Source organism: Mus musculus, chromosome 19, assembly GCF_000001635.26.
Source record: "Mus musculus strain C57BL/6J chromosome 19, GRCm38.p6 C57BL/6J".
NCBI lineage: Eukaryota > Metazoa > Chordata > Mammalia > Rodentia > Muridae > Mus > Mus musculus.
Genome location: NC_000085.6, coordinates 40,089,679 through 40,113,974, shown reverse-complemented (window position 1 = coordinate 40,113,974; position 24,296 = coordinate 40,089,679). Strand labels below are relative to the sequence as shown.

Here is a 24,296-nt window from a genome sequence, read left to right as displayed (position 1 = left end):
GAACTGGAAGAAAATTCTGAGAATAGTTATACCAAAAGAATTTATTATTAAGAAAATGCAGAAGAGAAGCGACAGTGAATTATCTTACAATAGTAATTTCAATTTTATGAGAGTATATTTAACTTGGAATCAGGTCCATATCATCACAGCATATGGTAACAGTGTTTCAGAAAATAGGACCAGTCAGAAATATTTGTGCAGGATCTGCAAATTGGTAAATGTATGTTCATAGAACCTTATGAAATTATGAGCAGGCAAAAGAAATGGATAAAAAGCAGTGTGTCCAGTGTGGAAAGTAGTGAATTAAAGCCTCAGGGTGATCACAGAAGATGTCCCAGCTGGAGCCAGGCATTTGATTTTCAGGAAGGAATGAAGCAGAGCTGGAAAGCAGGAGGCACTGAGGCCAATCCAATGAGCATTGGGGTTACATCTATGTCCTTTGGGTGAACCAGAGGTTTCAGGTTGAAGTTCTGTAAAATGCTGGTTAGGAATAGGAACAGCTCCATGCGTGCCAGGCCTTCTCCTGCACATATCCGTTTTCCTGTGTAAAAATGTCAAAGAGGTAACTATGTCTTATTCACAAGTGTGAGCTTGAGACACACAGAACTCTTTTTTTTAAAATATATTTTTATTACGTATTTTCCTCAATTATATTTCCAATGCTATCCCAAAAGTCCCCCATACCGCCCCCCCCTTCCCTACCCACCCATTCCCATTTTTTTTGGCCCTGGCATTCCCCTGTACTGGGGCATATAAAGTTTGTGTGTCCAATAAGCCTCTCTTTTCAGTGATGGCATACTAGGCCATCTTTTGATACATATGCAGCTAGAGACAAGAGCTCCGGGGTAACTCTTAACTGATATTGGAGGTTAAGAATAACTGTTGAGTTATTAGATGTATGGTTAGATGGATGAATGATTGAGAAGATAACATATCAGGCATGTTGAAAAAAGTGGGTCACATTTATTTTCTAAAGAGCATGCTATCTTAAGGAAATAGCAAGAGCTATAGAATATGGCTGCAGAGCATTCAACTCAGGTCCTTTATAAGAGAAGCATGTTATCCTAACTGTTGTGTCATGTCTTCAAACTCATTTTTACTTTTGTAAAAATGGCCCATTCTAGCAAGTTCAAGGTACATGCTCATAATGACTTATCTGAACTGAGGAGCTATTGGCAACTGATGGCTATTGAGAGAAAGAGAGCTAGTTTAATCGTGGATGTGGCCCCTGGTAGGTTACCAAAGTTGCAGTGGATGACTCTATACTCATGCACACAGTAGCATCATATAGAGAACTCAGTAGGCACATGAAATTGAAAGAGAGAATGGTGCTGGGGCTTATGGGAGGACTGTAGTGATAAAGTGCCAGTGAACTTGTTAAAAACATATTACATGCAAGTAAGAAACATTTATAATAATTACATATTTTTAAATATTCTGCAGTTTTTGTTCCTGATCTCTATCACTAATGGGTAGGTGGGTGTGGGCCCTTATAGAAGTAGGGGAGGGGGACACTATTGGGGGATTGGAAAACTGGAAGGGAGATAATATTTGAAATGTAAATAAATAAAATAACCAATAAAAACATTTAAAGAAAGAATGTGATGATTCTTAACAGTTCCCTGGAATAGCGGTGTGCCATTCTCACTTACTGCACTAGTACATCTGTATCACTATGCTCACTCATCTGTTTTTCTGACTGAGCTTGATTTTTGGAGTTTCTCTGTGTTTTTAGAAATCTGTTTCAGCTTAACCAAGCCAGGAGGTGAGGAAGGAGCAACAAGAATGAAGAAGCGAAAAATATAGCAATCTCCAAATTCATGATAAGTGAATAAAGTCTAAATGAAGTCTAATTTCCAGAAGAAGTCATCACCGACTTCTTTGGTGTCCTTGTTATATAGCTAAAGGCAGAATGCTAATATCATAAAGTCTTGTTTTCTCAAATTGCCACAAATAATTGTGAAAACTAACGTCTCACTTTTTTTTTTTTTTTATCTTTTGACAGGGAACATGTTTCAACAAGGGCAATGCCTGGGTACCTGGAATATGTTCCTCATTATGCATAAAATACAAACTTACTAACCTTATGGGAGTCACGATGTAAGGCCCAACACAGTCACAATATTCCTGCTTTTTGGCCAGTTTATGCTGGCTAATTTTATGTCACCTTGACCAAAGCTAGTGTTATTTAGAAACAGGAAACCTCATTCATGAAAATGCCGGACCAGATTAGCCTGTAGGCAAGCCTGTGTGTCCATTTTTTTGATTGATGATTTATGTGGAAGGACCCTGCTCACTGTGGGTAGTGCTACTTCTTGGTTGGTGGTCCTGGGTTTTCTTAGAAAACAGGCCGAAGGAAACTTGTTAGCAACACTCCTTTATGACCTCTACATCATTTCTAGTTTCCAGGTACCTGTCTTGAATTTCTGTTCAGACTTCCTGATGTTAGAGTACAAATTTCAAGATGAAATTTTGTCTTCAAATTGCTTTTGGTCATTGTGTTTTATGACTCCAACTGAAACTGTAAATCAGACACATGAAAATGAATTTTCATTACCTGTTGAGAAGGGCATGAAGTAGTCACTTTTCTTAAACTTTCCGTTCTCATCTAGAAAGTGCCCAGGGTCAAACTTCTCTGGGTTGGGGAACTCTTTGCTATCACGCAGCACTGATGACAGTGATGTTATTACATTTGTCCCCTGGAACAACACACAACAGAGACACCAAGTTATAAAGAAATTATAGAGTTAAAACATATTAGGAAAATAACTTAGTTTACTATATCTTCCATAAAAGGGGTCATTTTTTTAAAAAAAATACCAGGTCTTACTTTAAATACCTATACTTAGAAAAACTAAGAAATCTGAATGAAACGGACTATTTTCTAGATAGATACCATGTACCAAATTCAAATCAAGATCAGGTAAACTATATTAACAATTTCATATCCCCTAAAGAAAGAGTAGCAGTCATTAAAACCTCCCAACCCAAATCAGACCAAGGCCATATGGTTTTAGTGCAGAATTCTAGCAAACTTTTAAAGAAGAGCCAATACCAGTATTCCTCAAATTATTCCATAAAATGTAAACAGAAGAAACACTACCAAACTCATTTTGTGAGGCCACAATCACCCTGATACCTAAACCAAACAAAGATGCAACAAAGAAAGGGAACTTCATACCAATTTCTCTTCTGAACATTGATGTAAAAATACTCAGTTAAATACTAGCAAAAGGAATCCATGAACATATCAAAACCATCATTCACCATGATAAAGTAGGCTTTATCCAATCGATGCAAGCGTGGTTCAATATATGGAAATCCACCAATATATTCTGTTGTGGGCCATATCTGCCCTGCCACTGGGCATGGCTTCTTGGGGAGGCTGAATGCAGGGAGTTTGACTGAGCTTATCCCATGTCACTTCTGGGAAGCACCAAGACACCAAACAAGCATGCTAGGAAAGCATAGTTTGAGATGTGGGAAAGCCAGAAATATTTTGGGTATCCCTGGGCTTATAAAGAGAGTGTACCACTTCCAGTCCACTGCAGCAGCTGGATTCCTTGCCTGCTGAGTCTCTGGACACCCTCAAGGACCCACACAGGATCCCCCACGGGATCCTAAGACCTCTGGTGAGTGGAACACAGCGTCTGCTCCAAGCCAATCACGCGGGACCTGAGAATGCATCAACTAGGGAAGCAGATAACCTGGCCTGATCAGGGGCACAAGTCCCTTCCATTCCACTGCAGCACCTGGGTTCCTTGCCCGCTGAGTCTCTGGACACCCGCAAGGACCCACACAGGATCCCCCACGGGATCCTAAGACCTCTGGTGAGTGGAACACAGCGTCTGCTCCAAGCCAATCACGCGGGACCTGAGATTGCATTAATTAAGGAAGCAGATAACCCGACCTGATCAGGGGCACAAGTCTCTTCCGGTTCACTCCAGCAGCGGCGTTCCTTGTGCTCGGAGTTTCTGGACACCCCCAAGGTCCTCACAGGACCCCCCACGGGATCTTAAGACCTCTGGTGGGTGGAACACAACTTCTGCCAGGAGGCAGGTTCGAACACCAGATATCTGAGTACCTTCCCTGCAAGAGGAGAGCTTGCCTGCAGAGAATACTCTGACCACTGAAACTAAGGATAGAGCTAGTCTCCCAGGTCTGCTGATAGAGGCTAACATAATCACCTGAGGAACAAGCTCTAACCAGAGACAACTATAACAACTAACTCCAGAGAATACTAGATGGCGAAAGGCAAACGTAAGAATCCTACTAGCAGAAATCAAGACCACACACTATCATCAGAACGCAGCACTCCCACCCCACCTAGTCCTGGGCACCCCAACACAACCGAAAAGCTAGACCCGGATTTAGAAGCATATCTCATGATGATGGTAGAGGACATCAAGAAGGACTTTAATAACTCACTTAAAGAAATATAGGAGAACACTGCTAAAGAGTTACAAGTCCTTAAAGAAAAAGAGGAACACACAACCAAACAGGTAGAAGTCCTTAAAGAAAACCAGGAAAACACATCCAAACAGGTGATGGAAATGAACAAAACCATACTAGACCTAAAAAGGGAAGTAGACACAATAAAGAAAACCCAAAGTAAGGCAATGCTGGAGATAGAAACCCTAGGAAAAAAAATATGGAACCATAGATGCAAGCATCAGCAACAGAATACAAGAGATGGAAGAGAGATTCTCAGGTGCAGAAGATTCCATAGAGAACATTGGCACAACAATCAAAGAAAAGACAAAACGTAAAAAGATCCTAACTCAAAACATCCAGGAAATCAAGGACACAATGAGAAGACAAAACCTACAGATAATAGGAGTTGATGAGAATGAAGATTTTCAACTTAAAGGGCTAGTAAATATCTTCAACAAAATTATAGAAGAAAACTTCCAAACCTAAAGAAAGACATGCCCATGATCATACAAGAAGCCTACAGAACTCCAAATAGACTGGACCAGAAAAGAAATTCCTCCCGACACATAATAATCAGAAAAACAACTGCACTAAATAAAGATAAAATCTTAAAAGAAGTAAGGGGAAAGGTCAAATAACATATAAAGGCAGGCCTATCAGAATTACACCGGACTTTTCACCAGAGACTATGAAAGCCAGAAGAGCCTGGACAGATGTTATACAGACACTAAGAGAACACAAATGCCAGCCCAGGCTACTATGCCCAGCAACACTCTCAATTATCATAGATGGAGAAACCAAAGTATTCCATGAGAAAACCAAATTCACACATTATCTTTCCACGAATCCAGCCCTTCAAAGGATAATAACAGAAAAAAACCAATACAAGGACAGAAATCATGCCCTAGAAAAAGCAAGAAAGTAATCCCTCAACAAACCAAAAAGAAGACAGCCACAAGAACAGAATGCCAACTCTAACAACAAAAATAAAAGGAAGCAACAATTACTTTTCCTTAATATCTCTTAATATCAATGGACTCAATTCCCCAATAAAAAGACATAGACTAACAGACTGGCTAAACAAACAGGATCCAACAGTCTGCTGCTTACAGGAAACCCATCTCAGGGAAAAAGACAGACACTACCTCAGAGTGAAAGGATGGAAAACAATTTTCCAAGCAAATGGTCTGAAGAAACCAGCTCGAGTAGCCATTCTAATATCAAATAAAATCGACTTCCAACCCAAAGTTATTAAAAAAGACAAGAAGGGACACTTCATACTCATCAAAGGTAAAATCTTCCAAGAGGAACTCTCAATTCTGAATATATATGCTCCAAATGCAAGGGCAGCCACATTCATTAAAGAAACTTTAGTAAAGCCAAAGCACACATTGCACCTCACACAATAATAGTGGGAGACTTCAACACACCACTTTCATCAATGGACAGATCGTGGAAACAGAAACTAAACAGGGACACATTGAAACTAACAGAAGTTATGAAACAAATGGACTTAACAGATATCTACCTTCTTCTCAGCACCTCACTGGACCTTCTCCAAAATTGACCATATAATTGATCACAAAACAGGCCTCAACAGATACAAAAATATTGAAAATTTCCCATGCATCCTATCAGACCACCATGGCCTAAGGCTGATCTTCAATAACAACATAAATAATGGAAAGCCAACATTCACGTGGAAACTGAACAACACTCTTTTCAATGATACCTTGGTCAAGGAAGGAATAAAGAAAGAAATTAAAGACTTTTTAGAGTTTAATGAAAATGAAGCCACAACATACCCAAACCTACGGGACACAATGAAAACATTTCTAAGAGGGAAACTCATAGCCCTGAGTGCCTCCAAGAAGAAACCGGAGAGAGCACACACTAGCAGCTTGACAACACATCTAAACGCTCTAGAAAAAAAGGAAGAAAATTCACCCAAGAGGAGTAGATGGCAGGAAATAATCAAAATCAGGGGTGAAACCAACCAAGTGGAAACAAGAAGACCTATTTAAAGAATTAACCAAATGAGGAGTTGGTTCTTTGAGAAAATCAACAACATAGATAAACCCTTAGCTAGACTCACTAGAGGGCACAGGGAAACATCCTAATTAACAAAGTCAGAAATGAAAAGGGAGACATAACAACAGATCCTGAAGAAATCCAAAACACCATCAGATCCTTCTACAAAAGGCTATACTCAACAAAACTGGAAAACCTGGATGAAATGGACAAATTTCTAGACAGATACCAGGTACCAAAATTAAATCAGAATCAAGTTAACGATCTAAACAGTCCCATATCCCCTAAAGAAATAGAAGCAGTCATTAATAGTCTCCCAGCCAAAAAAAAGCCCAGGATCAGATGGGTTTAGTGCAGAGTTCTATTAGACCTTCAAAGAAGATCTAATTCCAGTTCTGCACAAACTATCCCACAAAATAGAAGTAGACGGAACTCTACCCAACTCATTTTATGAAGCCACAATTACTCTGATACCTAAACCACAGAAAGACCCAACAAAGATAGGGAACTTCAGATCAATTTCCCTTATGAATATCGATGCAAAAATACTCAATAAAATTCTCCCTAACCGAATCCAAGAACACATTAAAGCAATCATCCATCCTGACCAAGTAGGTTTTATTCCAGGGACGCAGGGATGGTTTAATATACGAAAATCCATCAACGTAATCCATTATATAAACAAACTCAAAGACAAAAACCACATCATCATCTCGTTAGATGCGGAAAAAGCATTCGACAAGATTCAACACCCATTCATGATAAAAGTCTTGGAAAGATCAAGAATTCAAGGCCCATACCTAAACATGATAAAAGCAATCTACAGCAAACCAGTAGCCAACATCAAAGTAAATGGTGAGCAGCTGGAAGCAATCCCACTAAAATCAGGGACTAGACAAGGCTGCCCAGTTTCTCCCTACTTATTCAACATAGTACTTGAAGTCCTAGCCAGAGCAATTGGACAACAAAAGGAGATCAAGGGGATACAAATTGGAAAAGAGAAAGTCAAAATATTACTTTTTGCAGATGTTATGATAGTATATATAAGTGACCCTAAAAATTCCACCAGAGAACTCCTAAACCTGATAAACAGCTTCGGTGAAGTAGCTGGATATAAAATTAACTCAAACAAGTCAATGGTCTTTCTCTACACAAAGAATAAACAGGCTGAGAAAGAAATTAGGGAAACAACACCCTTCTCAATAGTCACAAATAATATAAAATATGTTGGCGTGACTCTAAGGAAGTGAAAGATCTGTATGATAAAAACTTCAAGTCTCTGAAGAAAGAAATTAAAGAAGATCTCAGAAGATGGAAAGATCTCCCATGCTCATGGATTGGCAGGATCAACATTGTAAAAATGGCCATCTTGGCAAAAGCAATCTACAGATTCAATGCAATCCCCATCAAAATTCCAACTCAATTCTTCAACGAATTAGAAAGCGCAATCTGCAAGTTCATCTGGAATAACAAAAAACCTAGGATAGCAAAAACTCTTCTCAAGGATAAAAGTACCTCTGTTGGAATCACCATGCCTGACCTAAAGCTTTACTACAGAGCACTTGTGATAAAAACTGCATGGTACTGGTATAGGGACAGACAAGTAGACCAATGCAATAGAACTGAAGACCCAGAAATGAACCCACACACCTATGGTCACTTGATCTTCGACAAGGGAGCTAAAACCATCCAATGGAAGAAAGACAGCATTTTCAACAAATAGTGCTGGCACAACTGGTTGTTATCATGTAGAAGAATGCGAATCTATCCATTCCTATCTCCTTGTACTAAGGTCAAATCTAAGTGGATCAAGGAACTTCACATAAAACCAGAGACACTCTAACTTATAGAGGAGAAAGTGGGAAAAAGCCTCGATGATATGGGCACAGGGGGAAAATTCCTGAATAGAACAGTAATGGCTTGTGCTGTAAGATCGAGAATGGGCAAATGGGACCTCATAAAATTGCAAAGCTTCTGCAAGGCAAAAGACACTGTCAATAAGACAAAAAGGCCACCAAAAGATTGGGAAAGGATCTTTACCTATCTTAAATCAGATAGGGGACTAATATCCAATATATATAAAGAACTCAAGAGGGTGGACTCTAGAAAATCTAATAACCCCATTAAAAAATGAGGCTCAGAGCTAAACAAAGAATTCTCACCTGAGGAATACCGAATGACTGAGAAGCACCTGAAAAAATGTTCAACATCCTTAATCATCAGGGAAATGCAAATCAAAACAACCCTGAGATTCCATTTCACACTAGTCAGAATGGCTAAGATCAAAAATTCAGGTGACAGCAGATGCTGGTGAGGATGTGGAGAAAGAGGGACACTCCTCCATTGTTGATGGGACTGCAAGCTTGTACAACCCTCTGGAAATCAGTCTGGCGGTTCCTCAGAAAATTGGACATAGTACTACCGGAAGATCCCATAATACCTCTCCTGGGCATACATCCAGAAGATGTCCCAACCGGTAAGTAGGACACATGCTCCACTATGCTCATAGCAGCATTATTTATAATAGCCAGAAGCTGGTTAGAACACAGATGTCCCTCAACAGTGGAATGGATACAGAAAATCTGGTACATTTACACAATGGAATACTACTCAGCTTTTAAAAACAATGAATATATGAAATTTTTGGGAAATGGATGGACCTGGAGGGCATCATCCTGAGTGAGGTAACCCCATCACAAAAGAACTCACATGATATGCACTCTCTGATAAGTGGATGTTAACCCAGAAACTTAGAATACCCAAGACACAATTTGCAAAGCACAAGAAAATCAAGAAGATGGAAGAACAAAGTGTGGATACTTCATTCCTCCTTAGAATACAGAACATAATACCCATGAAAGGAGTTACAGAGACAAAGTTAGGAGCTAAGATTAAAGCATGGACTATCCAGAGACTTACTCAACGGGAATCTATCCAATAATCTGCCACCAAACTCAGACACTATTGCATTTGCCTGGAGGATTTTGCTGAAGGGACCCTGATAGCTGTCTCTTATGAGGCTATTCCAGTGCCTGGCAAATACAGAAGTGGATGCTCACAGTCATCTATAGGATGGAACACAGGGCCCCCAATGGAGGAGCTAGAGAAAGTACCAAGGAGCTGAAGGTGTCTGCAACCTTATAGGTGCAACAACAATTTGAACTAACCGGTACCCCCAGAGCTCATGTCTCTAGCTGCATATGTAGCAGAAAATGCCCTAGTCGGCCACCATTGGAAAGAGAGGCCCCTTGGTCTTTCAAACTTCATATGCCCCAGTACAGGGGAACATCAGGGTTAAGAAGTTGGAGTGACTGGGTAGGCGAGCAGAGTGGGTGGAGGATATAGGGAACTTTCAGGATAGCATTTGAAATGTAAATAAAGAAAATATCAAATAAGCTAAAAAAAAACGAAGAAGAAGAAAGAAATCAAAGAACACCTCAGAAGTTGTAATTATTTCACCTGCTTATAATTCAGTAGGCTTAACATACCGAAAATGGACATCGTACCAAAATGAATCTACAGATTTACTGCCATTTCCATAAAAATTCCAATACAATTTTGTGTTGAAACATTGAAAGATCAATTCTCAATTTTATATGGAAACAGAATCCCGGATAGCTAAGACAATTCTCAACAATAAAAGAACCTCTGGAGGAATCATCATTCCTGATCTCAAGATGTAGTACAGAGCAATAGTGATAAAAACTGTTTGGTATTGGTAAGGAAATAGACGGGTTGATCAATGGAGTAGACTTAAAGATGCATAAAAAGAAGGGGTTAATGTAAATGAGAACAGTGATATTTCAACACACAGAACAGGTTAGAAACAAGGTGGAATCTGAGATCAGTCCCAGTGATGTGGCTAACATGCCGTCAATGACATTTAAAGTCAGAACTTTGGATTCTGGGACCAATACTGCTGATTCTGTTCTAATTAGCTTCAGGTTTGGGCATGAGAGTCTCACTACCTGCATCATGTGGTCTTCACAAGTCACATAGAACATGGTATCAAATGGAATCCCGTGTTTTGTGTGGTTAGTAATAAAAAGATTACTTAAGCAAAATATACAACATTTAGAATGACAAATGTCACTTGTTTTTGCTCCTTTAGACAATTCATCTATACAAATATAATCATGTGATAGAGAGAAGAGTCTACTCTTTTATATGGAATCTATATATTTGTATAAATACAAATACATGGGACTCTTTGTAGGACAGAAGAGGAATAATGGAAGAGGATAGGAAGGAGGAAAGACAGAAAATAAGGATAAGTTAAATAAAATAAAACAAAATACATTAAGAGTGATTAAGAAACTGGAAACACCCTATATATCCCACAACTTAAGAATTGATACAGGAAATGTGATACATTTACACAATGGAATGCTGTTTTGCTATTAAAAACAAGGTCATTATGAATTTTGTGGGCAGATGGATTGAATTAAAAAGTATGATCCTGAGTAAGGTTACCCAAACCCAAAAGGACATGTGTGGTATATACTCACTGATAAGTGGATATAAGCTAAAAGTTCAGAATATCCATGATATAACTCATAGACCATATGAAGCTTTAACAGCAAGAAAGGCCCAAGTGTGAACAATTCCACTTAGAAGGGGAAACAGAATAATCATGGAAGGCAGAGGGAGGCAGGGAGGGAGGGAAGGAGGGAAGGATGTGGCTGTGAGCAGTGAAGAGGACAGAAAAGGAGGGCAGGATCAGGTATAGGGGAGAGAGAATAGAGGCCTATAGGGTCAGGAGAATGAATAGAAATATGCAGCAGAGTGGGATTGGGCATCGAAGATGGGGGTCCTCTAGAAAGTCCCAGAGACCCGGGATTGAGAGGCTTCCAGGATTCAGTACTAGGGATGTCCTTTCATGAAATGTCCAACAGTGAGGAGATAGAACTTAGAGAGACCACCTCCAGTAGATTGACAGGGCAACCAGTGCAGGGATTGGCTCACCAATCCACGTTTAAACACAGTGCCCCTAATGAAAGAGCTAGAGAAAGTACCCAAGGAGCTAAAGGGGTCTGTATCCCTATAGGAGGAACAACAATATGATCTAACCAGTACCCCCCAGAGCTGTGTCTCTAGTTGCATATGTAGCAGAGGATGGCCTAGTAAGCCATCAATGGGAGGAGAGGCCCTTGGTATTGCGAAGATCATATGCCCCAGTACAGGGGAAATGCCAGGGCAAGGAAGTGGGACTGGGTGTGTTGGGGAGCAGAGTGGGGGAAGGGTATAGAGGGCTTTGGGATAGCATTTGAAATGTAAATGAAGAAATGTCTAATAAAAATGTTAAAATACATGAAACTCAAGAAGAATGAAGACTGAAGTGTGGACACTATGCCCCTCCTTAGAATTGGGAACAAAACACCCATGGAAGGAGTTACAGAGACAAAGTTTGGAGCTGAGATGAAAGGATGGACCATGTAGAGACTGCCATATCCAGGGATCCACCCCATAATCAGCATCCAAACGCTGACACCATTGCATACCCTAGCAAGATTTTATTGAAAGGACCCAGATGTAGCTATCTCTTCTGAGACTATGCCGGGGCCTAGCAAACACAGAAGTTGATGCTCACAGTCAGCTAATGGATGGATCACAGGGCTCCCAATGGAGGAGCTAGAGAAAGAACCCAAGGAGCTAAAGGGATCTGCAACCCTATAGGTGGAACAACATTATGAACTAACCAGTACCCCAGAGCTCTTGACTCTAGCTGCATATGTATCAAAAGATGGCCTAATCGGCCATCACTGGAAAGAGAGGCCCATTGGACACGCAAACTTTGTATGCCCCAGTACAGGGGAACGCCAGGGCCAAAAAGGGGGAGTGGGTGTGTAGGGGAGTGGGGGTGGGTGGGTATGGGGGACTTTTGGTATAGCATTGGAAATGTAAATGAGCTAAATACCTAATAAAAAATGGAAAAAATGTTAAAATAAAAAAATAATCAATAAACTTTCTCATTTCATTTAGGGAAAAAAATTGCCTCAGTATTGTATGAGTCTAATAGAAATGTAGGGATAAAAATGGAGCAGAGACTGAAGAAAAGTCCATCCAGTGACCAGTCCAACTGGGGATCTATCCCATGGGCAAGCACTAATCTGTAACCCAGTCCCAAAAGGGCATGCATGGCATGTATTCATTTATAAATTAGCCATAAAATACAGGTACCATGCTACACTCCACAGAGCCAAAGAAGCTAAACAAGAATTGAGGCCTAAGCAAGGAAGTTTGAATCTCACTTAGAAGGGGGAATAAAATAGTCATAGAAAGCAGATGGAGGGAGGGAGTTGGAAGGGAGAGGGTACTGGGAGGAGAATGAGGGGTTCAGGATTAGGTGTAGGGAATGACAGGCGAGATGGCTAGATGGCCATGAAAATGAATGGAATTCTGCAATCGATGGGGTAAGGAGGTGAGGGGCATCTCCAGGGTGATATAGAGAACAAGGATACAGAACAAATCCAAGAATCAATGGGGATGACCTTAGATGTGATCACTACATTTTGGATATGGAACCGGAAGAGGCCACCTCCTGTAGCCAGGCAGGGACCGGAGAGGAACAATAGAGACACCTGCCCTCAAATGTTCAACCAAAAATCTGTCTTGTCTACAAGAAATGCAGGCACTTGGGGTAGAGCAGAGACTGAAGGAATGGCCATCCAATAAGCAGCCCAACTAGAGACCAATGCCACAAGCAAGGACCAATCCCTAACATTATTAATAATAATCTCTAATGCTTCCAGAGAGGAGCATGTTGTCCTCTGAGAGGCTATACCTAGCAGTGGACTGAGACAGATACAGACACACACAGCCAAATGGTGGACGAATCTTAGGGACTATTAGGGAAGAATAGGAGGAAGGATCGCAGGGATCTGAGGGGACAGAAACTTCACAGGAAGACCGATGGTGTCAACTAACCTGGACCTGCAGGACTCTCAGAATCTAAACCACCAACCAAAGAACATGCACCAGCCTGACCTAGGCCTCCATGTACATATTAAGAAATGTTCATCCTAGTCTTCATGTGGGTATCAAGCAACTGGAGCAGGGGTTATCATAAAAAGCTGATCCCATATGTGGGAGCTGTTCTAGCTGGACAGCCTTGTCTGGCCTCAGTGGGGGAGGAAGCACCTAACCTTTCAGAGGTGCCAAGGTGGAGGTATGAATGTAGGTATGTGTGTATGTGTGGGCAGGTAGTGGCACCTGCTCAGAGGAGAAGGGAAGGAGTCATGGGGGGAGGATTGTGGGAGGCAGTGATCCAGAGTGGAGTCATTGAGCAGGACATAAAGTGAATAAGTAAAAATAAAATAAAATAAAATAAAGTTGTGATGGTCACATTTTTAGTGCAATTACAGCTAAAAAAAAGAAACAGCTTCTAAAGATGCATGTAGATGGTTTGAGCTGGTGCTGGCAGATTCTCTTAACATCGATATCACATAATCCTCAAACTTCTCACAGCTGGGAATGTTCTGTACAAAGCTTTCACAGGCTGTAATCCTCTCTTTCCATTCTGTCTATCTGTCTGCTGTCTGTCTGTCTGTCTGTCTGTCTGTCTGTCTGTCTGTCTGTCTGTGTCTCTCTCCACCTGACTCTGAGCATGAAAACTTAACTAAATATGTTTTAAATAAAAAAATGAAAGAGTATTTTTATTTGTGGAAAGCCTGTGAAAATTACATTTCAGACTCTGTAACTATGGTCTACAGCCCTCCTCATTTGTTTGCAGAGCATAAAGGACAGCTCCTACAATGACAGAACGCAAAGGACTAGCAGCATTTTCATGCCTTATTGCATCAGGAAAGCTGCAGGCAAAGTTGATTGTTTCTTATCTTAGCCTGCTATCTCTACTGAGATCTTTGGCTCCAGGTGGACAAAGAAAGTTGCATATTTGTGACAGCTTTGTTATTGTAAAAGACTGTGATCACAGCTACTTCGGGATGTTTATTTCTGTACCAGGATTTTTATGAAGGAAAAGAGTGTATTACACTAGTTCACTAGACCCAACAGAGAACAGTCACATCACGAACACCTAGCAAAGCCGTGAAGGAGTTTGAGTTCAGCAGATGCAACACTAAATGAAACAGTAAGCCTGAGGAGGGGATCAGGGAGATAGGTCACTCCTGTCATATTCTTTATATTTATATATATGAATGTTTTCCAGTCATATCTAATTCTAGATCTGGGGCAGAGTTCTACATTAATGACATCCCAAGGAAGAAGATGTTAGATCAAATTCAAATGAATTCATTTGCTTACAGTAGTTACACTTAGTGATAGAACATTAGCAAATACATCGATTGTACCTATGGATGCAGAAAGTAAACTTGGAAAGAATGTCCACACTTGTATAACTAAAATTCATGTCAAAGGAAAAAAATTACAGTCTTATTCTGATAACAACTAAAAATCTCAAGACATCAATGTTGACTACAGTCTTGAACCTTCAAATTATACTGCTTGTTGATCAGAAATAAAACTGGCTTGTCCATTAGATTAGTTGAACCTCTTCATTCAATCATTTCTATCTTAGAGCATTTATATTTACATCAGCTGCTTTCTGGGAGGGTTAAATGAATCAATAGCTTGAGTTATTAATTTGAGTTATTTTACATCCTTCTATTCAATTATGCATCATCATCATTGGATTTTAGTGAGTGTAGAATTTAAAAAGCAGGTCTGTTAAGTGTTATCTGTAATTTATTGGCAGGTGCAATAGTAACATAAGAAGAAAATAATAAGAAGAATATGAAAAATACATACAAATTTTAACTCAGAAAATACTTTGAAATTCCACATACAGATAAATAAGTAGAAAAATTAGTTAACTTTTCCAGGGTAATTAAAGTAAGAAAAAATAAAATAATGAGATCAATTGTTTCTACAAACCATTTAAAAATGCAAAGACATTAGAAAAATTATAGTAAGAGAGCATTAACTATTCAGTAAAAGTCTGAGAAAATAAGCTAATTCATTGAAAAGTAAGTATTACACCAAAGAATAAACAGTCCAAATAAAGGAATGACACAAACATAGGGATGAATTGAAGAATTCAGGATATAAACTCTTTGTAATTAATTGTTAATATTTTAATAATTCTAAAAATGTCCAGAGGGGTTTTTGGAAAAATCAAGAAAAAGTTGAGACTTAAACATGGAAATGTAACCACCTAAGTGTTACTAAAATATTTGAAAAGAAGAGCAAATGTGGAAGCAACACTGCTATGTCCCTGCCTCCTGTAGAGCTGCTATCCTATCCATGAATCAGCACAAGGCTCTCATAGCACTATATGGCTCTGTGGACTGGAATCACATTGTGAACCTAGGAGCATCAAAAGCATAGAGATGCAAAAACATAAGCTTACCTTGGGGATGAAGTAGTTCCTGAATTTAATGTCACAGGTCACTTCATGGGGCAGGCTGTTGGGGACAAGGTCAATGAATCTCTGGACCTCATGAATCATGGCATCAGTATAGGGCATGTGGCTCCTGTCCTGCATGCATGGTCTTCGGTGCTTGCCGATCACATGCTCAATTTCTTCCTGGACTTTAGCTAATTGGTCACAGTGAAAGGTGTTGGAAAAGGAGAGAAGTGACATGTTTTTTTTTTTTCACAACAATGCAGGCCTATCTAGGGCCTAATGAAGGTGCCTTAAAGTGTTATTTACTAGTAAAAATTTTGAAAAGACCTCTGATCAGTACACACACACACACAGACACAAACAGTACAGACCACAGTACACACAACATATACACTGCAATTGTATCCATACCACTCATCTAGTAGTTACTACTTGTGTGTAAAGCATTTCCCCCCTCATCTGTCTATAAATTCACATTTATACATGTGAATTTGCACACATTAAGATGACATTCTTAGATTCTTAAATGTTCTTCAGGAGTTATTCTCCTTGTTTCTTCACAGATTCTAAGAGTCCCTCAGTGAATTGATTAGGCTAGAACATCTTTCCAGTGAATACCTCAGTTCTCTTGTCTTCATATATCCAGTGAGAAGATTACAAGCATGGGCCACCATGTCAGACATTTAAAATGGGCTCTGGGATATGTGACATGTTTGTTACAATAATGCAAGGTTATCCAGGGCATGGAGTCTATGCCTCAGCTTAATTATAAACATTTTTTTCATGATCAAGAATAAATTCAGGTGTATAGAACTGCTATGACATAGATTTATGATGCTGTCCTATATAATTAGGATTATTACTCATTAGAATATATTTATTATTTAGAGTCATAATAAAATATAAGTAATCAAATATTTTAAACAATAAATTTAAGTATAGTTATCTGTTATGATGGTCATTATGAAAGACATTTGGAATCAGATATCTGTTAAAATTCAATATTTATTTTTAATTTATGTGCATGCATGTGTAGTTTGAAACTATTTTCTCATTATGCAATAGTGACAAGATTCAAGTAAAACCTATTTGTTTTGTATGGTGCCTACCACCTGCCTGGGAACTGAGAACTCATAGTCTCTACATTTCTTAATCACCCTCCTCATTACAGATAGCAGAACAAAAAATGAAATACTGAGATGTTAAATGACATCATGCAGGTGGCTAGTCATCATCTTATCAGCATCTTACAAGAGCACAGTAGTTCAATACCTGTATTATCCTCACCTGTGACATGTGGGTACTTCAACAGGAGTAGGAGAGCATATCTCAGTGTTGTGCTTGTTGTCTCTGTCCCAGCAGAAAAAAGATCAGTCACTGTTATTGCCAGGTGTTCAAGCCTATTTTTCAATGGATAGTTGCCGTTTTCCTAAGAATGGTTTGATACAATAATTTTATTTATTTTTTTATTTTTACTGAACACAAAACTACAAAAAAATCTACAATATTGCACAACTTCATTTTGTGGCCAACACACTGCCTCTAAATGTACAACAGTGGTCAAATCTAATATGGCTTTTCAGATACTGTGGTATTGATTGCCTAAATTTCATTTTTATATTTATATTTCTTCTTTGTCTAAAATTAAATTACAAACATTATCTGACCAGGTGTGTGTAAGTTTGTGTATACAATGTTTGATAAGTCTATAGAAAGTATGGGAAAAAAGAAGATGATTTTGTTTATCTTTGTCTATTTTCTAATATTAAAATCTGTTTTAAAATCTGTTTAAATAGTTCATATGCATATCCGGGGATCCATCCCATAATCAGCTTCCAAATGCTGACACCATTGCATACACTAGCAAGATTATGCTGAAAGGACCCTGATATAGCTGTCTCTTGTCAGAGTATGCCTGGGCCTAGCAAACATAGAAGTGGATGCTCACAGTCGGCTATTGGATGGATCACATGGCCCCCAATGAAGGAGCTAGAGAAAGTACCAAAGAAGCTAAAGGGATCTGCAACCCTATAGGTGGAACAACATTATGAACTAGCCAGTACCCCGGAGCTCTTGACTCTAGCTGCATATGCATCAAAAGATGGCCTAATCGGCCATCACTGGAAAGAGAGGCCCATTGGACACGCAAACTTTATATGCCCCAGTACAGGGGAACGCCAGGGCCATAAAAGGGGAGTGGGTGGGTAGGGGAGAGGGGGTGGGTGGCTATGGGGGACTTTTGGTATAGCATTGCAAATGTAAATGAGCGAAATACCTAATAAAAAATGGAAAAAAAATAAATAAATAGTTCATATGATAAACATAATAAAAACATTGGCAGACACTTGACTCTAATGCTTTGTGCCTAATATACTACTTCAACACAGAATTACAAGAAGTCTCTTTGTACCTAAATTCAATAGATTCTTGATAGAGTACTCTTAACTAGATTTCTTTTCATTTGTGAGGAAACTTAAATTAATAGCAAGTGGAAAAGTACAGATTTGGTATTAGAGCTGTGGCAAACATTTTAAGGAGAATTTGCTATTAACATTTAAAAAAAGTTATTCATGGACTCAAATTGCTGTAGACTTACCATAAAGTTCAAATAGTGTACAAGAGTTAAGAAAGCATATCTAGCAAGATCATATTGACACAGTGAATATGACCTGGGTACATTGCATGTGTTATCAACTAGCAACATGGTCTATGGAATAGGGAGGGATGGAAGGACTACCTGATCTGAGGAGACACAGGTAACAAAGAAAAAGTGATAACCACTCAGGACCATCAAGGGATAACAGAGATACTAGGAGAAAGTCCCCTATACCTCCCTCCTCCCTGATCCCCTACCCACCCACTCCTGCTTCTTGGCCCTGGCATTCCCCTGTACTGGGGTATATAAAGTTTGCAATACCAATGGGCCTTTTTTCCCAGTGATGGCCGGCTAGGCCATCTTTTGCTAAAGATGCAGCTAGAGATACAAGCTCTGGGGGGTACTGGTTAGTTCATATTGTTGCTCCACCTATAGGGTTGCAGACCCCTTCAGCTCCTTGGGTGCTTTCTCTAGCTCCTCCATTGGGGGTCCTGTGTTCCATCCAATAGCTGACTGTGAGCATGTATTTACCAGGCACTGGCATAGCCTCATATGAGACAGCTATAACAGGGTCCCTTCAGCAAAATCTTTCTGGCATATGCAATAGTGTCTGGGTTTGGTGGCTGATTATGGGATAGATCCCTGGGTAGGGTAATCTCTGGATGGTCCATCCTTTCGTCTTAGCTCCAAACTTTGTCTCTGTAACTCCTTTCATGGGTATTTGGTTCCCTATTCTAAGGAGGAATGAAGTATCCACCCATTGGTCTTCCCTCTTGGTTTTCTTGTGTTTTGCAAATTGTATCTTGGGTGTTCTATGCTTCTGGGATAATATCCACTTATCAGTGAGTGCATATCTAATGACTTCTTTTGTGATTGGGTTAACTCACTAAGGATGATATCCTCCAGATACAACTCTTTGTCCAAGAATTCCATACATTCATTGTTTTTAATAGCTGAGTAGTACTCCATTGTGTAAATGTACCACATTTTCTGTATCCATTCTTCTGTTGAGGGGCATCTGGGTTCTTTCCAGCTTCTGGCTATTATAATTAAGGCTGCTATGAACATAGTGGAGCATGTGTTCTTATTACCAGTTGGAACTTCTGGGTATATGCCCAGGAGAGGTATTGCTGGATCTTCTGGTATTACTATGTCCAATTTTCTGAGGAACCTCCAGACTGACTTCCAGAGTGGTTGTACAAGATTGCAATCCCACCAGCAATGGAGCAGTGTTCCTCTTTCTCCACATCCTCGCCAGCATCTGCTGTCACTTGAATTTTTGATCTTAGCCATTCTGACTTGTGTGAGGTGGAATCTCAGGGTTATTTTGATTTGCATTTCCCTGATGATTAAGGATGTTGAACATTTTTTTCAGGTGCTTCTCAGCCTTTTGGTATTCCTCAGTTGAGAATTCTTTGTTTAGCTCTGAACCCCATTTTAATGGGGTTATTTGAATTTCTGGAGTCCAACTTCTTGAGTTCTTTGTATATATTGGATATTAGTCCCCTATCAGATTTAAGATTGGTAAAAATCCTTTCTCAATCTGTTGATGGTCTTTTTGTCTTTCTGACAGTGTCTTTGGCCTTACAGAAGCTTTGAAATTTTATGAGGTCCCATTTATCAATTCTTGATCTTACAGCGCAAGCCATTGCTGTTCTGTTTAGGAATTTTTCCCCTGTGCTCATATCTTCGAGGCTTTTTCCTACTTTCTCCTCTATTAATTTCAGTGTCTCTGGTCCTATGTGGAGGTCTTTGAGCCACTTAGATTTGAGCTTTGTACAAGGAGATAAGAATGGATCAATTTGCATTCTTCTACATGATAACTGCCAGTTGTCCCAGCACCATTTGTTTAAAATGCTGTCTTTTTTCCACTGGATGGTTTTAGCTCCCTTGTCAATGATCAAGTGACTATAGCTGTGTGGATTCATTTCTGGGTCTTCAATTCTATTCCATTGATCTACCTGTCTGTCATTGTACCAGTTCCATGCAGTTTTTATCACAATTGCTCTGTAGTACAGCTTAATGTCAGGCATGGTGATCCCACCAGAGGTTTCTTTATTGTTGAGAATAATTTTTGCTATCCCAGCTTTTTTATTTTCCAGATGAGTTTGAAAATTGCTCTTTCTAACTCAGTGAATAATTGAGTTGGAATTTTGATGGGAATAGGTGCACTATTTCTAAATGCATTAAATAATACTACAGTGCATTCAAAATACACTTAGTAGCATCATATATTATTTTATCTCTGTTTTAAAAATGAAACAACTCTTTAGAATGATTGAGAGATTAAGTGCAATTTTTGTATGAGTACCCACTGGCTGCTTTGTAGAAAGTGTTAATATATCTTAAAATTCAAATGGAAATGTAAATTCAAATGGAAATGGTCAAGCAGTCTGGCAAAATGAGTACTGACATTGAGGAGCTCACATTTTAAATATTGTTAAAGTGTTTCAGGAAAGAATCCATGTGAACTGGACTGCTAGCAAAGGATAAAGAGATGAGGGGAGCAGATCTGATTCTCTCCAATAATAACGGGTATTTATTAGTGATTGCTTTTTTACGTGAGAATATCTCAGAAACTGTAGGAAACTGTGTTTTTCCCAAATTATACAATACCATCAGTTAATCCTTACAACATGCCCAAATAATTCCCATCTCCATCTCCATTGGGGCAAATTAATTGGAGATCATATTCAAAGCTTTACTCTTTCATCTACCCACTCTTACCAAGGCACACCTCTCCCTACATCACTCAGTCCTTTCAAGATCCCCTTTACATCAGTACAAGTACCTCACTATCAATTTTAACCTGTAGGATGTTAATGATCCATCACTGTGGTATGATGATATCTGTGTTCATGGTAAGATAGGACAGTTCATGATGTATGAGTAAATTGGAATTTGTTTCATCCCATCTACCTTTTCTGTTGCCTTTCTACTCACAAGATGGTTTTAAATTCTTTCTTTTGTTTGTAATTTAAATACCAGTGTCAATTAACAAATTAATTCTATTTCTTCCATTCATACTCAAACAAAATAATAATTACTAAATTGTTTTTCACATGGTATTGTCATGAGTTTAGACATAATTTGAAATTAGTGATTATTCAGTGGACTGTAAAGAACTTGATCAATTTAGTAATTGTATAAATGTGTATAAACTCTTTACCTGGCCTCCATTAATTAGGAAATAATCAATAAAGTCCCGAGGAATTGTAACATCCAATGATTCTTCATGTTCTTTTATTTTCTCCAAAAGGAAATTTTTAATACAAGCATAATTTTTAAAAACTTTGTTATGACTTCCTGGACAATAATCAAGCAGAACAGGAAATGTATTGCAAACCTATAGGGAATTCAAGAATTTACTAAATGAATAAATTGTAATGAAGTAAGTAAGGCATATTTATATCATCCCACATGATTGATTTGAATTGATAGATCAAAATATGTACTTTAGTGCATCCTAAGGAGGTAGTTTTTTTTTCATACATGCTAATTCTCTATTCTAATAGAGAAATACAAGGGAGAAATTACTGCCCAAATGACCAAAGAACAGCAAAAATTTCACACTCACATATCTTTTTTTGTGCAAAATACGTTCATGTCTGTTCTTTGATAGCTCCAAGAACTCTATTCTCATGTTTGAAATATCACATATGTAAATTACTTACACACATACTCTACAGAAGAACTTAAGATGTCTGGGTGACTTGATTTACAGAAGAAATTTAATAACTGAAGATTTTATTCTTACCAAGCAGCTTTTTAAAACAAAAGAGTTTATGCCTTAAAATAAATTATATACCAAAACCTGTGTGGAGTTTTCCAATACAATTATTCTTTATGTAGTTTTCATGAAAGGCTAGTTCAGCATAAGACAATTCTGGGAGGATGCTTATCGTCCACACAGAATGAAATCATGCACCTTGTAACTTCTTCCTCTTACCCTGTAAACTAGAGTTCTTGCTTATGCACCAAGCCACTGAAGTAACTGCTTCTTGGCAGCTCTCATTGCCACACATATTCTTTCTCTTTAAGAGAATAGTCTTTCTGTACTGAGATACTCCTTGCTGGTAATATGATGAAGATGTGTGTAATTGTTGAAAAGAGGCCAATAAATTACATAGTAGAAGAATGTCCTAAGAGTGACTTGCCAAATTTCTAGAAGTGAATACAGTATTTAATCAAAAGATTTCCGTGGAAGTTAATAGAGAAATCAATAGATAGGGAGATAGCAGGCCAAAGCTATCCTGGCATTGCCCCTTCTAGTTTTCCATTTGTATAGCAAGAGGTTTGGAATTTGCTTCCAAATATTCTTTCCATAATACGTTAGTCAGCACTGTCATGTCTGGTCACCTCACTACTCGGTCTTTGTTCAATCTGACCTGCAAATAATAAAGAGCAAAAGAATGTTCTCAGAGTCAAGGAATCATGACTTCACCTGCAACCAAGGGGTGCTCATTATCTTGGTTATTTCATTCAGTTTTTCCATCAAATTAAGAAAATCCCGATCTTTATAATCAAAACGATCCTGGAAAATAATTGAGCAGATGACATTGCAGGGAGCACAGCCCAGGATGAAGGTGGGATCACAGGGTGAGCCTGAAAATTTGGAAACAATTGTAAAATATCATTAAAATACACATAGAAGACACCATGCCCTTGTTATCATGTTAAGACACTTGATAAATTTTATGCTACATTTATGCTAAGGGCAATGCATGGATTGGCCATTCACTGAAACATTAACATGAGACCTATACACCTCATTAGAAAAAAATAATTCAAATAGGACAGGAACAAAATCACTCATACTGCCATACCTAGATCAGGTTCTAAACCTGCACTTACCATTGGTTTTCCTAAGTTCCTCCACAAGGCAACGTGCTTCCTCTTGAACACGGTCCTCAATGCTCCTTTTTCCCATGCCTAAATTCCGCAGAGTCGTGAGTGAGAAGCGCCTTGTGTTTTTCCATACATTTCCTTTACTAAATATAATGCCTAAAGCAATAAAAACAGACATTAGAGAGTAAATCCTGGAGTAGAAGTAGAGGATGTCTGGTGGCTGCCATAGAATCACAAACTGTGTCTCAGGAGCAGAGTTGGCCTCTGCTTTCCATCCTTTAGCTCACTATGCATACTATGCAGTACATGTATACTTACCCATTCCATTAGTAGCTTTATCAAAAACTGGGAGCCTTCCTCTTCCAGCAAACTCCTCCCCATGGTCAACCAGAGCTTCCTTCACTGCCTCATATCCATGCAACACCACAGTGGGCTTCCTGCCCAAATATAGAGTATACACAGGGCCATAAACTTTTGATAACTAGGAATCGAAAGAAATGGAAATGTTAGGAAAATTTAACTGCATTCTCAATGATTTAAAACAATTTTAGACTGGTAATAGTAGTGTGTTATAATAGAAAATAAGGATTTGAATAAGCATAACTTAAAACTATGCGATTATATTATAAAATGCAATGACATAAGTGTTCTTCAACCTGAAGCGTTGCTCATTACTAATTTCCCAACCAGGACTAGTGACAAAAGAACTACATTACAGTTTCCTACTTAATGAACATTTTAAAATAATATTGCTCCCGTGATAGAATTTTATTGAAAGCATCATGACTTATATATCCCCATGCAAAATACTGGAGAAGCATAAGGCATACTTACATTGGTGAAGGATTGGCAGATGTCCTTCACATTGATCTGAAGGATATTTCCAATAATTGGAAGAGGAGTGGGGCCAGGAGGGAGCTTCCCCCTTTCAGAGCTCTGTCTCCAGAGTGAGAGGAGAAACAGACAGGAGAGGGTGAACACCAGGACCAGGATTGGATCCATGGAGATTCTTCTTACTGACAC

The 24,296-nt window shown here is 38.9% G+C and overlaps 1 protein-coding gene across 3 annotated transcripts; it reads right to left on the bottom strand.

Annotated features, from left to right (window-relative positions):
• Positions 1 to 19: 19 nt before the first annotated feature.
• Cyp2c50 (cytochrome P450, family 2, subfamily c, polypeptide 50) lies at positions 20 to 24,296 on the bottom strand. 3 transcript variants are annotated; one of them, NM_134144.2, is made up of 9 exons: positions 24,108 to 24,296; positions 23,592 to 23,754; positions 23,280 to 23,429; positions 22,870 to 23,030; positions 21,595 to 21,771; positions 17,117 to 17,258; positions 15,833 to 16,020; positions 2,558 to 2,699; positions 20 to 541 (listed from the first exon to the last, which is right to left on the bottom strand). In NM_134144.2, exons 1-9 carry the CDS (start codon positions 24,273 to 24,275, stop codon positions 360 to 362), a joined length of 1,473 nt encoding a protein of 490 aa, NP_598905.2. In that variant the 5' UTR covers positions 24,276 to 24,296; the 3' UTR covers positions 20 to 359. The 3 variants fall into 3 exon arrangements, with proteins under 3 accessions (NP_598905.2, NP_001161347.1, NP_001161349.1); NM_001167875.1 differs by lacking the exon at positions 21,595 to 21,771; NM_001167877.1 differs by lacking the exons at positions 20 to 541; positions 2,558 to 2,699; positions 15,833 to 16,020; positions 17,117 to 17,258 and having other exon boundaries at positions 21,642 to 23,030.